This window comes from Juglans microcarpa x Juglans regia, chromosome 1D (genome assembly GCF_004785595.1).
Source record: "Juglans microcarpa x Juglans regia isolate MS1-56 chromosome 1D, Jm3101_v1.0, whole genome shotgun sequence".
NCBI classification, from domain to species: Eukaryota; Viridiplantae; Streptophyta; class Magnoliopsida; order Fagales; family Juglandaceae; genus Juglans; species Juglans microcarpa x Juglans regia.
The window spans coordinates 28,236,385-28,250,836 of record NC_054594.1 but is presented as its reverse complement, the minus strand read 5'-3'; the positions used below and the strand labels follow the sequence as shown (position 1 = coordinate 28,250,836).

General features: G+C 34.6%; 1 protein-coding gene across 2 annotated transcripts; it reads right to left on the bottom strand.

The window, feature by feature from the left end:
• Positions 1-2,061: 2,061 nt before the first annotated feature.
• Positions 2,062-13,868, bottom strand: LOC121267239 (plant UBX domain-containing protein 11). Of its 2 annotated transcripts, none has more exons than XM_041171085.1 (10): positions 13,712-13,868; positions 9,248-9,347; positions 7,739-7,791; positions 7,557-7,638; positions 6,353-6,418; positions 6,183-6,250; positions 5,387-5,605; positions 4,768-5,287; positions 3,483-3,755; positions 2,062-2,592 (listed from the first exon to the last, which is right to left on the bottom strand). In XM_041171085.1, the coding sequence occupies exons 2-10, from the start codon at positions 9,345-9,347 to the stop codon at positions 2,345-2,347; spliced, it is 1,629 nt and encodes a 542-aa protein (XP_041027019.1). In that variant the 5' UTR covers positions 13,712-13,868; the 3' UTR covers positions 2,062-2,344. The 2 variants fall into 2 exon arrangements, with proteins under 2 accessions (XP_041027019.1, XP_041027023.1); XM_041171089.1 differs by having other exon boundaries at positions 9,248-9,350; positions 13,712-13,866.
• Positions 13,869-14,452: the final 584 nt, after the last annotated feature.

Genomic DNA, 14,452 nt, shown 5'->3' with positions numbered 1-14,452 from the left:
TTTCTTCAAAAGAATTTTTAAAATATTAAAAGTATTTTCAAGCTCTCAAACTCAAAACCAAACAATCACCAAGTATTATATACTAGAATTTTTTTGTAAGTAAGAAAGACAACTTTATATTAACGTATGAAATAGACGATGCCCATGTACACAAGGAGTGTACAAAAGAAACACATAAAAACATTCTAAGAAGTAAAAAACAACAACAAAAAATCATGAGCAAAAGCTCTGTTAAGCACTAAAGCAGAAAACCAAAACAATAATGTGTGCATAAAAAAATTCTCAAGTTCGTCCAAGGTGCGCTCCGTATCATTGAAATACTAATCATTCATTTCCATCCAAATACACCACATAAGACACATGGAAATCATGAAGCCCGTTCTAACAAGCAAGAAAATTAGTTCTCCTTTCTTTTGTAGGTAATCCATGACACCTTACGCTGCGCCATATTGTTGGTAAAAAAGCAATTGGTTAACAAACCTGAATGATCATGACTTTTTCCGCAAAAGTTTTGTGTGTATGACTCATTACTTAGTATCTGGATATTGGCTGCAAACGGTGACCCATTGATATTTTTGGGACTACATAATTGTGAATAATAAGAAGATTTTCAGTCAGTTGTGAACTTTTTGATCTATTTGTTGCTTTCAATATGTAGTTTCTTTTTCTTGGACATTGAGGAGTTCAATAGAGGTTTCTTGTTGAATGCTATAGAATAAAGATAAATTAATGTCCCCTACAGGCGTGGCTTTTGTGCGATTTAGGATCTTGGTTGGTCTATGGAAATTTTCGTGGGAATTTCCTCTTGGAGCTTGGAGTACTGTCACCAGCGATTGCATTGTATTTTTGTGGAGATTGCATTGCATTGTGGAGATTTCCTCTTGGGACTTGAGAGAGAGAGAGAGAGAGAGAGAGAGAGGGGCTAGAGATATGTAAAATAGGAACACGGAGAGTTTTCATCACTTCTATCTGAGTCTACGATAACAACAAGAGAAATAGAGAAATGTTACAGAGAAGATTTACACCACACATCTCCACTTAACTATAAACTAACATGTGATTTTTCATTTTGTTCTTCTATTTAAACACATAAATTTAAGTATTAAGATAGAAGAACAAAAGTAACAATCCATATGTTTATTAGTTGGAGGCATGTGATACAAAGTTTCAATGTAGAATTTCTCTTTTCTTTAATGTGTGTGTGTGTTTTTTTTTAAATGTTTATATAATTTTAAGTTTTTACTTTTTTTTACTACGTGTCTATACATGACAGGCAACATCAGATTTCCGTGAAATTTCAAACAAAGTTAAATTAAAGACTAATGATCAATTCGGAAACCAAAAGAGCAAAAAGATAAGAAAGTAAAACACAATGACTAATTATGTACTCGAAAAATTTTCAAGTGCTTAAAAGCGTACTTTTTTATAAATTTATCAAATATACCATATTTTCTTCAAAAAAGATTTTTACAAGTATGCGTGTAGAGAAAATCTATGCATCAGCCACTATTCACTTTTACGCCCTACACCCTACGAAAAAAAAAAATTGTCACATGTGGAGTGTAAAAGTAAATAGTAGCTAATACATAGATTTTCTCATGCACATGAGAAATAGTGATTCTGAGAGGCATTTGTACTTGTACTTTTAATTTTGTAACCTGACTCTGTATTTTGAAGAAAAATAATAATTGTTATTTTCTAATTACTTTATTTTCCTTTTTTTTTTTTACATCTCAAAAGCAGAAAATTTTAAAATTAATAGACCAGTTAAGTTAAATCCTCGATACAGCACTCGATTCAAGTTAGTTTGGATCGAATCTCGAGTCGAGTTTAAACATGAAAATACCCTATTTGAGTCAATCCTGAGCAGCCAAAAAAGCTCGAGTTGAGTTTCAAGTCGAGCTCCAGCTTGATTTCAATATAATCAAGCCAAGCTTGACCAAGTATACCGTTACATATCTATCCTCAACTAAATACAAAACAATTCGAATATACGATAAAATTGCAATATCTTAAAGTTTAGCTCCTTAAGTTCGAACGGAAAGTTTAGAGCAAGATAAATAAAATTAAATCCATTTCGAATACTATAAGGAGAAATATACAAAAGTGGATAGAAAAATACAGCACTAGAAAAAGCATTTCAACCATTACCTCACTGGGTTTACTCTTTCCTTTCACCTTCCTTTATTGGCAGAAAAGAACTACATATTATGAATATCTACACTCTTCTATATTGCAGATAAACTCGAGTTTTTAGTAAATAGTCTAAGAGAGCGATCAATAAAAGCGGGCAACTGAAAATGCGAAGTAAGCATTGCAGGAGGGTTATGCCCAGCCCAAGGTCTTACTTGCCATCATTGTCACCGCCATATTGCGTAGAATTACCATTCCAGTAGGAATTTCTGTCATTGAACCGATCATCATCTTCGTCACGTTTAAGCGTATGAATATTGCTCCCAAAACCGGATGATGTTGTTGGTTTCCTCTTCTTGCCATCATCTCTTCCAGTTGCAGGACTGCTTTGGTTTGAAAAGTAGTTGGAGTTGGGCCTCTCTCTTCCACCAAAGTTATTCTGAAGTGCAGGGTTTGGATCTACAATGCCAAAGCCAGAAGAGGCAAGGGAAGTTATTCAGGAGAGTAGATTGGGGTCTATAACAGCAAAATAAAGAATTTCGTGGGTGCACATGCCCACAATGGCATATTGCACAACGATGTTCCTGTATGGTCCTGACTAAAAATTTATACTCACAACACAAAAACCAAGAAAAAAGGGTATACACAAATTTACATCTCTGTCACGAGGAAAAATCGTTTTCTAATGGGGAAAAAACCTCCTCAAATAAGTGAGAACCATTACAAACAATGCCCGTCAGCCTTTATATTTTGGCAGACTTTAAAAGACTCACGGAAATACTTCAATACCAGAAATTTTAAAGGTTTACTAATGCACAGAACACAATACGAACCCGCACCATAAATTACAATTCAAAAGGTCTATTTAATTGTAGAACTCATTGGAGAATGAAAGTTGTACGTGATCTGCTCATCTGGATCAGAACCAAGAAGATGATAAAAAATATTAGATGCAGGAAGCAACTGAATGCTTCTCGTTCATTCAATCTAGTTGCATCATGAATGTATACCAACAAACAGCATAGGCACTAAATTGATACAAGTTGATGGAAATATGAAATTTTTGAAGATTAACTAATTATTTCATATTAACAGTAGGCACACATACAACACCTAATCTACATTCCATTTATAATTTTTGTTAAATGGTGGGCCTTGCCATTGGAGAATGGAATGTATGCAGGCATGTTAGATAACTAGCTAACTAGTTGACCATGGCCAATATAGCTCATTCTAACACCTCCAACACTCCTCAATGCATTTCATTCATAAATTCATAAATAACTTCCTTGACCCCAGAGCTTAGACCTAATAGCATAAAATTGGCATGGTAAGGTAAGGAAACTCACTATATTGCCATATCCCATTTTGAGATTCTTGTCCAGAACTTGATGAGCTGGCACCACCACCAAGATAGGAGAAAGGATTCACGTATGATAAAATCCTCCTCACATAAGCAAAATATCCAACATTAGTTCCATCTGAAGAATCAACATTAGTAAAATTTGTTTGATCAGAGGACGGAGATACTCCACTGTAGTTACCCACAGCTCTCTGATGTGGGACTACAATCAGAGCCTGTCTATTAAAAAGGCCCAGCCCTGACAATGACTTGCTCAAATCTGCAATGAAGAGAAGCAATTTCACATTGAAATGTTGTCATGTATGAAAGCACTTGAGAAACCTCACATGGCTGAAAATTTCCCTACATTGGTCCTAGAATGAAGATTTTTGGAACAATATCTTGATCATGAAACTGAAATAATTAACAACACAGTACTTTTAGAGAATAACTAAAATAGATTTACTACTAAAAAACCAGTGAAATAGAATCAACAATGATTGGATAGTTAGCAAAAGTCCATTGATACTGGAGAATGCCATGTCTGACTTCCAAGCTCATCCCATGCAACAGCAAGCTTGGACTCTGAGAAAAGCATGCATTTTTAGCCTGTAAATAAGATCTTATGCAGATAGTGTCTACTTGGTTCAGAATAGCATCACTTTCATATGTGGCTAAGCCGTGACCTAGTTCGCTACAAACGCTCATGCTGCTTTATGCTACATAGTGCTGGACTACCAAAAGATATCTTTTTTTTTGGATAAGTTACTACAAAAAAATAACAATGTTTAACTGTATCTGCTATTCTGTGCTAGTAGAAAGCCCCAATACCTATTCGTTAATAGTAAGCTAATGGCATTCATGATATACACATGCAAATCAAATTCAACCATATTATGCTTTTCCATCAGCACTACCCATATAAGCCACACATCAAATTCAAGGTTTCTATCAATTTTTATCAAACGCTTTTAATTTGGTAAAATTAGACCCTGAACATGCACAACATGGTCAATGTGCCTTTCCATTCACGTTAATATTGCCCAGTCTGCAGGCGAGGATAAAAAGGTTTCATCTAGATTACTTTTCTATACAGCTTTGCATGAAATTTGACTGCAACAAAGTAAACAGAAATGAAAGAGAGGCCACATTGACCATGCTGTGCAAGTTCAAGAATTAAATCGACCAAATGAAAAATTACAGGGACCAAATAGGCCGCAACTCTAAGCTTGGGAGGGCTATTATGTATTTTAGCCTTTTTGCTAAGCCAAAAGGTGATGAGACGTTCATACCTTGATCGCTGAATACTTTGCGGGGATAAGGAATGGCTAGATCATAAGTCCCAAACCCACTAGGTTGTTTTTCGTCCACATAGTCTTTCACCATTCTCAAAGTGCTTGTGACAGAAAACTTGTCTTGTAGGCTCAAGCCAGTGGGCAATCGGATATTTAGATGGACATCACTTGATGTATTGTCTCTAACAAAATCATCAGATGCATAAGCCTGCATATGGTTTACAGCTTTAGCCTTCTCATCTTCTTCAGCCTCATTTACTTCAGTACCAACCAATTCTTCAACACGTACAGGAACAACTGAATGCTGATCGCTGATTTTTTCCAGGGCAGGACACCCATCTTCACCACTGAAAGAGTTATGTTCAGCTCTAGAATTTTCGATGTCAGCCACTAAAGGACCAAGTGATCCCTTGGCTACTTCAGACGATGAGTTGGACTGTTCACCCACAGCACTCTTTGACTTGCTGAGATCATGTGATCTTGAAGATGTGTTGTCATCCATTTCAGTATTTTTCTCCTGTCCACATAAATGAAAGCAAACAGGTCAAGCATATCGTGTAAGTGCAGTTGTTAAAAAGAAAAGGTCAATGTGGCAATGACTGCTGTCAATAGTTACCTCAGCTTCACATTCAAGATCTTTCTTTTCCTCTATTAACTCAGAGGTTACCACCAAATTAGTCTCTTTGGATTGGACATGCTTGTCTACTGAAGACGATGGAACAACTGTACTTAAAGAACTTTGTTCGCCAGACGAGGATGCAGCACTAGAAATAGAAGTAGATGCTCCAGAATTCCTTGAAGCAAGTGCTGCACTTAGGACAGTGGCAGTTGTTTCCTGGAATCCACCATATATGACCTTGTTACGTTTCTTTAATAAAAAGAAACTAAGTTTGTTCAGAGGGATGCCAACTTTTTAGTGCCCAGTAATAGCATTTGGCCTACAATAGGTGATTATTGTCACAGTTTTTTTATAGGCACTATGAAAGAAAAGAATAGAATTGGTTTGATATATTCGGTCTGATCTGAAATTTGTAAAATGGAAAGGGAATATTCTATTGTAATTTGCAATAAATGTGAATTAAAGGTATATTCGCAATTTTAGTTGGTCTTGAAAGGGGTATAACAATCATCCTATAAAGAGCAGTGATTCAAGGAGAGAGAACTTTACAGGACAAGGGACGTGATCAGAGGGAAATTTCCATCTAATAAAATCCAGCAAAATGTGACCAAATTGTAGAGAGCTAAGCAGTTTGAACTTTTTCATGGCCATTTCCACAACTTGGTCAAAACCAGGTTAAAAAAGATATCACATCCTCAAACATGACCAATCATCAACGTGATAACACAAGGATTGGGAGCAGCAGTCCCATAATGCACATAAGGGATGATTAATGATGAGTAAAACCATATACCTGGATGTGAAGACTCAACCATGCCTTCTCTAAACTGGATGCCAGATCTTCAGGACCAACAAATCCCTCTGTAAATTTATTCAAGAAAAAGAATAACTGAATGTTAAGAACACGATTATTCGTTGTCCTAGATGCAAGCCAGAAACAGAGTTTCCGATTCAAAATCATACCATTTTGCCAAACTTGTACACCATTGTATCCAATCACTGTTATACAAGGAACAGATTTCTGTGGGTCTGTGACAGATTGATTCAAGGATGCGTACTTGATTACAACAAAAAAAAAATTACAAAGAGCTGATAAAAGCTATTTTATAAGGTCTAATACAATGATGATGGTACTAGCATCAAGATGGCACAGATTGCTAAGCACACAAAATAGAAGAACTTTTTGAGGAACAAAACAACCACTGGAGAAGACAAAAAAGAAAAGAGACACAGGACCAACATATTGACAACTAGCTGCCTCATGGCTAAAGTTTAACATGAATACAAGTAACTTAGAAGGAAAGGTAACAACTATATGCCAAGAAATTAATTGAGCCACGATTCTGATCACTCTTTCCCATTCTGTTAATACGGGCAGGAAAGTTAATGTGTTAGGGATTAAAAGATTAGTACTATTGAGGTGCTTAAGGCCACATTTGTTTACACAGATGAGATAAGATGAGATGTAAGTTGAAAGTTAAATAAAGTATTATTATAATATAACTTTTTAATATTATTTTTGTTTTAGGATTTGAAAAAGTTGAATTGTATATTGTATTTTGTGTAGGAGTTTGGGAAAGTTGTAATGATTAGATGAAATGAGATGAGAAAACAAACGAGACCAAAGTTGCAAAATTAACACATTTTTCTAATGATCGAAAGTGGAAATAATTGTTGAGATAATTATCAGAAAAAATTGATGAAAATTCTGATTTTGAAATTATGGAAACACTCACTTGCCAAGAAAGATAATAAAACTGTATTGTGATTGGCATTTCACAAAAGATATCATCGATACACTTGGAATGTTTTGGCCATACTCTTCAAGTGATTTGGCTGCAGTCCCCACCTATTCCAGATGTGCCCATAGACGTCATGCAAATTTTAAAGATTGAATGCTAAACATCTCTAAGTAAATATTATTTAACAGCTAATTTTCTGAAATGAGTCAAGATGCACATTGTACTGAGTGAGACTGCTTATCTAGAAAATGAAATGCTAGACCAAACTGCCACAATAACTCTCCTAAAAACATGGGTTCTAAATACTATTATTCTGGTAGATGAATGTTGAATTACAAAGGTTAACACTCTTATTTGATGAATGGAGATAGCTGAAAAGAGCAGCGTTCGAGGAAAATAAGACTAATGATCAAGTAATAGGATACATAATGCAGAGAAGTGTGCGGCATCAGTGCTTCCTCCAGGGATATGCAACAAGATGCAGTATTTTGAAAGAGACTCTGTCACCTGAATGCATTGAACATAAGAACCAGCGATTGAGTGAATCTGAAAGGAATAAAAGAAAAAATAAAGCCACTAAAGATCACTAAAAAGGAACAAAACACACATTTGAATTAATCCATGTAGAGTCTTCCAAACCACCAGACTCTGCATCTTCACCTGAAAACATTAACAAATCAAAACAGCTCAACTTCTATGAGAAAAATATAAATTGAGTAATTAGAATGTCTATATATGACATCATAATGAAGTGCATTTGAATATGCCTAACCATAAATGGGATACAAAATCAGCAAACTACACAATAAAGAAGAAATGAGTTCACTGCTAACCAAGCCTCTTGAACCAAAATATTTTGAACAATAAAAGAATTCGTACAAATTTTTAATTGCAGATCAGTCAAGCAAAACCCACACTCAAACTAACTAATCCAACTTATCCAAATAGGGGTGATTATTTGGCCAGAATGAACATTTGCTCCTTCCTACCAACCTTAAGAAGGAAAAACTATGTACTATCAACAATTATTTACCCATTTATATGTATAAAATATTATTCTAATAGTTAACAATTTTATAAAATATTATTTCAACATAAAATTACTTCACAACTATGAAGGAAAAAGGAAGTCAACATTGAATCAAACAAGCTACATGCAGTTCCGTAGAATGATAAAAAGGGGCTAACAACACAGATTCTTTCTGGCCAAACGATAGGCAGTTCTACATGCAGCCACCACTGGTGGCTATCCCTTTTTTTTTAGATTTTTTTTTTTATAATAAATACTGATGTTTATTAAAAAAATAATTTTTTAATTCTGATTGTTTTTTAAAAAGCAATTAAGGTTGACATGTAGTAGTTTGTAATTAACCCCTAGGGGTTGGCTCAAGTGGTAAAGGGTTTTGGAGGTATGCTACTTCCAAGTTTAAGATTCGAATCCCACTGGGTACAAACAATCTCTAGAGACCATCGGACTGGGGGATTTTCCCCTTGAATTACCGAGGTGTACTTGCGGGAAACTCCTTGCCAAGCTTGTGCACCCCTGGCATTAGTCGGGCTGCTGTTCTTGGACACCCGGTGCAAATAAAAAAAACAAAAACGTAGTAGTTTGTGATTGGTCATGTGTTTTCCGTTAACTCAAGCACAACGAGTTATTCCTCAAAAATAAAAAATAAAAAATAGCATAGGGAGCCAAACCTAAGTCGGGTATAGCATCTGGGCTGTATAACTAAATTTTAAAAAAAAAAATATTCTATTATTTTTGAAATTATTATATTTCTGTTTGCATATAAATAAAATTTCCATTTGGCAGTTATTCACTAACGCATAGCACATAAGGTTATTCCTCAGAAAAACAAAGCACATGGAGGGCATCTCAAGACCAAAGATCTAGGGCATCGACCAAAAAATTCCTAATTATAATGAAATTAAAATTGACGTGTTTTCTCCATGGTACCAAATAAATAAACAAAAGCTTTTGCAGCAAAGACTGTTCAATGTATTAGCAGAACATGGTACTTCAATAAATTGAGTACCACGTATGCCCACCTTATGTTTGCTCATTAGATATTCCACAAAAGCAAAATAATCAAAATGATATGAAAAAAGCACTTACCTGAAATATAGACTACAAAGAGTTTCTTCTGCCTTTTGGCTTCAATAATTGCTTCAGTAATAGAACCCTTAAATGTAAGAGAGGACAAAGATTGTTCCATCTGCTCAGATCAGGGACAAAAATATAGATACGAAAAATGTCCATAAGCACTTACTGGTTCCACATAACAAACAGATAGTTGTAGTAACCAGTTCAGAAAGCACATTATAAAGATGAAATAAAAATCAAGACCAAAATATGCTCATACGGAGTAAAATCTTAAGGCAGTTTTAAAATTGGATCTATTTAAAGACAAATGGAAAATAGACAGAGAATGAGAAAATAAGCCAAACCTACTTCAATGCAATGTTTTTTTCTTGGGGAGAGAGAGAGAGATGCAAAACTGTAATTTAAACAACTCAAGGTTCATGACTACAGACCAGAGGGAGGACTACTACAACAAAAGAGATGTGTAACTAACTTGTGAATAGAAACATTGACAGTTAGCCCATTCATCTTAAAAAGACCATCAAGTATTAAAAAATTCGGTCATTTGGAATAAAAAGCAAGAAACAATCAAGCATGCTCATTTTCCAGCATGCCCAATCAAAAACCTCTACATTTTCCAACTTAGTAAGATTAGTACTGAAGCATAGAAATGTCATTTTTTTTTTAATTTTTAAGTAAGCAAAGAAATGTCATCTCTAAGGAATATGCTATATAAGACTGAAAACTAGCTTTAAGCTAAAGTGAATAGACTAACCAAGAGAAAATATTCACTATTTTCTTTTTGGTTGCTGACGCAGCTAATATAGGGTTGTGTCCTGTGGACACTGACAGTGCAGGGTTGGCTTGAAGGCTAGATGACTTAGGCGCCTGCCTAAGGCCCCCTGACACAAGAAGGCCTCATATGCGTTTATGTTATATTTGACTTCAACAATGTAAAATGTAAAATTAAAAGAAATGTAAAAGAAAAACAAATTAGAAAAGGAGATATGAGAATGAAAAACCGACAATTAGAAATCGAGTTTACGTTAAAAGGAAAAGCTAGGGTTTTAATGAATACATCTACTTTTTATTTATTTATTTTTTGTCTTGCAAGTTTTAAAAAAACTAAATAGCATGTCAAAAAAGGCTTACATGACAGAAAATCTGAGTTTGTTTGACAGAGTTTACTAACAAGTAGAAGCAGGGGGCATGACGCTATAGAAACTTAATAGAACTTTAAGATCATGATTTGGAAAAGGATCATCTTGATCTGGAATACTATTTCAAATGTAGTGTATATTTTGCATTTATCATCTAAATTTACTTTTAGAACTATAAGTATTAAAAGAAGTTATGCAAACAGAAACTAAAGTTCCAATTTTAAAAAAATATATATTTCTTTCGCATGCATTGCTTATAGAATTTTATTGATAATATCTATAATAGGTGCTTTTAAAGAAACAAGTTTTTCCATTACTTAATTAATAAATTCTGTTATAATCAACTATGTCACAATAAATATAATATAAATTAGTCACATTATCTATGAAAATAATATTAACAGATTTGGAAATAAATTCTAAATAGTAACTTTATCTCTATAAAGTTAGAATCATAATTTCTTGGATAATCTTTCAGTATGTTATGCTTAATATAGAGATTTATTCTATTACTATATTAAAATCAAAGAAGCCTCATTTTGAATGGTTGCCTTAGCCCGCACTTTGTATTGAGCCGCCCTTGACTGATGGCCTTATTTCATTTCAAATGCAGACATGCCAGAGTGTACTTTTTTTTTTATAAGTTCAACAGAGCATACTTAAAATCTGATAGAGGACCTCCTTTTATAAAGAGAATCATGCTCCTCGCTTCGTTACCTCTTTCTTTGCAGAATATTGCTGAACACCAAAAACTATGAAATGGAAATGAGCTTCTATAAAGCAGAAGATTTTCCTCTCTTAAAGTTGGTTGCCAATGTGTGATTTAACACCAAAACACACATCAGAAATATTACAGCTCCTTAATTTTTTTTTTGACTAGTAGAAAATCTTTACAGCACAAAAGGCACAACTCTACAGCTCCTTCAGCTCTTAGCTGCCACAAACACTTCTTTAAATAGTAATCCAATCATTTAAGGGTTGTTTGGGAAGTTAGATGGGATGAGAAATTCTCATAATTTCCTTCCCATTCCATTGATCTCGTTCCAAAGAAGCCGGGGGTGGTGGAGATTTAGGATTTCTGTCCTATCAACTTGATGAGCGAAATGTACAAAATCCTTTCGAAGGTACTGGCTAATAGATTACGTACGGTATTGGAGAGGATAATTTTCAAGCCCCAAAATGCCTTCGTACAAGGTCAACAAATTCTTGACTCGATTCTCATTGCCAATGAATGTCTGGATACTCGAGTCAAGTCGGGTGAACCAAGGTTACTATGCAAACTCGATATGGAGAAGGCATACAATCCAGTTAACTGAAACTTTTTGTTACACATGCTCGAGAGGTGTGGCAGCGAGTTGGTGCTCTTGGATTAAATTTTGTATATCCACCGTACATTTCTCCATATTGGTGAACGGTACTCCAATGCGCTTCTTCAGAAGCTTGAGGGATTTGAGGCAAGGTGATCCCCTATCTCCATTACTTTTTATTTTCATAATGGAAGCTTTTAGTAAAATGACCGTAGGTCTCGTGGAAGGTGGATTTCTATCTAGATTTGTAGTAGGGGAAGCAAGAAGCGGCACTCTTGAGATGACTCACCTCTTATTTGCGGATGATACTCTTGTCTTCTATGGTGCAAGCTATAATCACATTCAAGCTTTGCAGGCTCTCTTACTTTGCTTTGAAGCGACATCGGACTTGAAAGTGAATCTCACCTCACCAAGTAAGAATTTGTTCCAATTGGAAATATTCCAAGTGTTTTGAGCTTGGCCAGTATTCTGGGGTGAAAAGTCTCCACCTTGCCAATGAGAAGTATCTTATTCTTCCCTTGGGTGCTTCCTTTTAGTTGAGGTCTATCTGGTATGGGGTGTTGGAAAAAATGAAGCTAATCTGGCTAGTTGGAAGAGGATATATTTATCCAAAGGTGGTAGAGTTATGTTGATAAAAAGTACTCTATTCAACCTGCCCACTTACTTTCTATCATTATTTACACTACCATGCAAGGTGTGTCACCGGTTAGAGAAATGATATCTTCCACAAGTGATGTAGCCATGAGCTTGTGAATGATATCTTCGCTAGAGTTGGGCTCCATTGGGTAACGTCAAGAAGGGTAGTAGTTGATTTCTGGCCAGCTAGCGAGGCATCTGAGGTAGTTGTCAAATAACAGCTATGTGGAAGATGATTTGATCTTATGGTGGTGCATATGGATGGAGAGGAATGGTCGGGGTTTTGAGGATCGTGAACGGACAATGGACAAGCTTAGAACATTTTTTCTTAATACTTTATTCCATTTGTCGATTATAATAGACTTTAAAGGCATGAACCTACATGATTTCCTTGTACCTTTAAACACTCATGCATAGGTGTTGCTCTTACATATCTCCCGTGTACCTGGCTATGCCTATTTTAATAAAATTCTTATTTACTGATAAAAAAATATTAGTTTCTTTTCTAGACTTATTGCAACCAACGGTTGCAAGGTAAAGTGTAATAAACTTCTAAAATCTAGGTAATGAGGTAAGGAAACGAAAATTATCAAATTAGACAAAATTATCAAATTAGACGAAAATTATCAAATTATCAAATTATCATATGGCCCAGCGGAGGCTGACCTATCAAGGCATCTCCAATGCAGGGCAAAAGGTATTCAGATTAAAAACAATTAACCATCACAAACTTCAAGTCGACAAAAATAGCTGCCTAAAATAAAGCACAAGGAAGTGATGTAACCCCTCAAATCATACAATAAAAGTATATAATCGGCATAGAATTCACCCTTTCATTTTTTTTTCTTGCCCATGAGTTGAATTTCACTTTGCCAGACTGCAGGGCGAGTTAAGGCAGTCCAATCTTTGCTTTTCCTTCAATTTCCTCCAGACATCCAATCGTTTCAGCAAGTTTTTCAGTGACTTAATTGAAAAACATCTCTTCGGAAGGAAAATGAAATTCTTCACAACAGAATTGAATTCCAATCTTTGTGGATCTCGCGCAATTTAAATTTTTAACTAAGATGATCAACTTGAAACTAATGACAAAGACAAAGATAATATAAAGAAAAAAGTACACTACGCCACGTACCTATTTCAAACAAACGTAATTCCCAAAAAGAACCCTAAAGTACAGATATAAGCCCTCTGTCTGGGCTGAGAAAATATATTAAAAAAGGAAAGAAGACGAAGAATATGGAGATGTATATGTATATATTAGGCTGAATTGACGTAGGCTTTTCACTTTTGAAGAATTAAAGAACTCAATTCGAAGTTTTGGTTTCCATTTTAATTTCCTTAACCTTCTAAGGAGCCAATCTCAGAAGGAAGAAAGGGAATAAAGCAGTTCGTACCTTGAGTAAGAATTAAGGCTCCGAGAGTGAGAGCCAGAGACGAGGTGAGAGTGGCAATCGGTGGAAGTGTTTGCCCCTTTTACATACAACAAACGAAGCACTGGCTATTCCAACGTTGACTATATACCAAGTCATGATCAAAATATTTACGTTTGTTTTGGAGGTTAGATGAATTGAGATTAAGGCTTCGTTTGGTTACCAAACTCACTTCAACTCATCTCAACTCATCATTACAATTTTTTCAAATTCTAATACAAAATATAATAAATAATTTAACTTTTTTAAATTTTAAAATAATAATAATATTAAAAAATAATATTCTAATAATATATTATCATCACAACTCAACTCAACTCAACTCACTTCAACATCCACACACACCCTAAGATTGCGTTTGAATATTGAACTGAGTTGAGTTGAGTTGAATTAAGATGATAAAATATTGTTAGAATATTATTTTTTAATATTATTATTATTTTAAAATTTGAAAAAGTTGAATTGTTTATTACATTTTATATTAAAATTTGAAAAAATCGTAATTATGAGTTGAAATGAGTTAACATTCCAAACGAAGCCTAAGGTTGTGTTTAGATGTTGAATTAAGTTGAGTTGAGATGAGTTGATATTCCAAACGAAACCTAAAGTTATGTTTAGATGTTGAATTGAGTTGAGTTGAGTTGAGATGATAAAATATTGTTAAGATAATAATAATTATTTTAGAATTTAAAAAAAAATCAAATT

What these genes read in the sequence shown, in the direction of transcription:
- LOC121267239 (XM_041171085.1), bottom strand. Translation starts at nt 9,347, where the DNA reads ATGGAACAATCTTTGTCCTCTCTTACATTTAAGGGTTCTATTACTGAA. An exon ending in CTACATGGATTAATTCAAAT is followed by an intron (nt 7,639 to 7,738) that starts GTGTGTTTTGTT and finishes CAATGCATTCAG; the next exon opens with GTGACAGAGTCTCTTTCAAA. An exon ending in ATCTTGAATGTGAAGCTGAG is followed by an intron (nt 5,288 to 5,386) that starts GTAACTATTGAC and finishes TTATGTGGACAG; the next exon opens with GAGAAAAATACTGAAATGGA.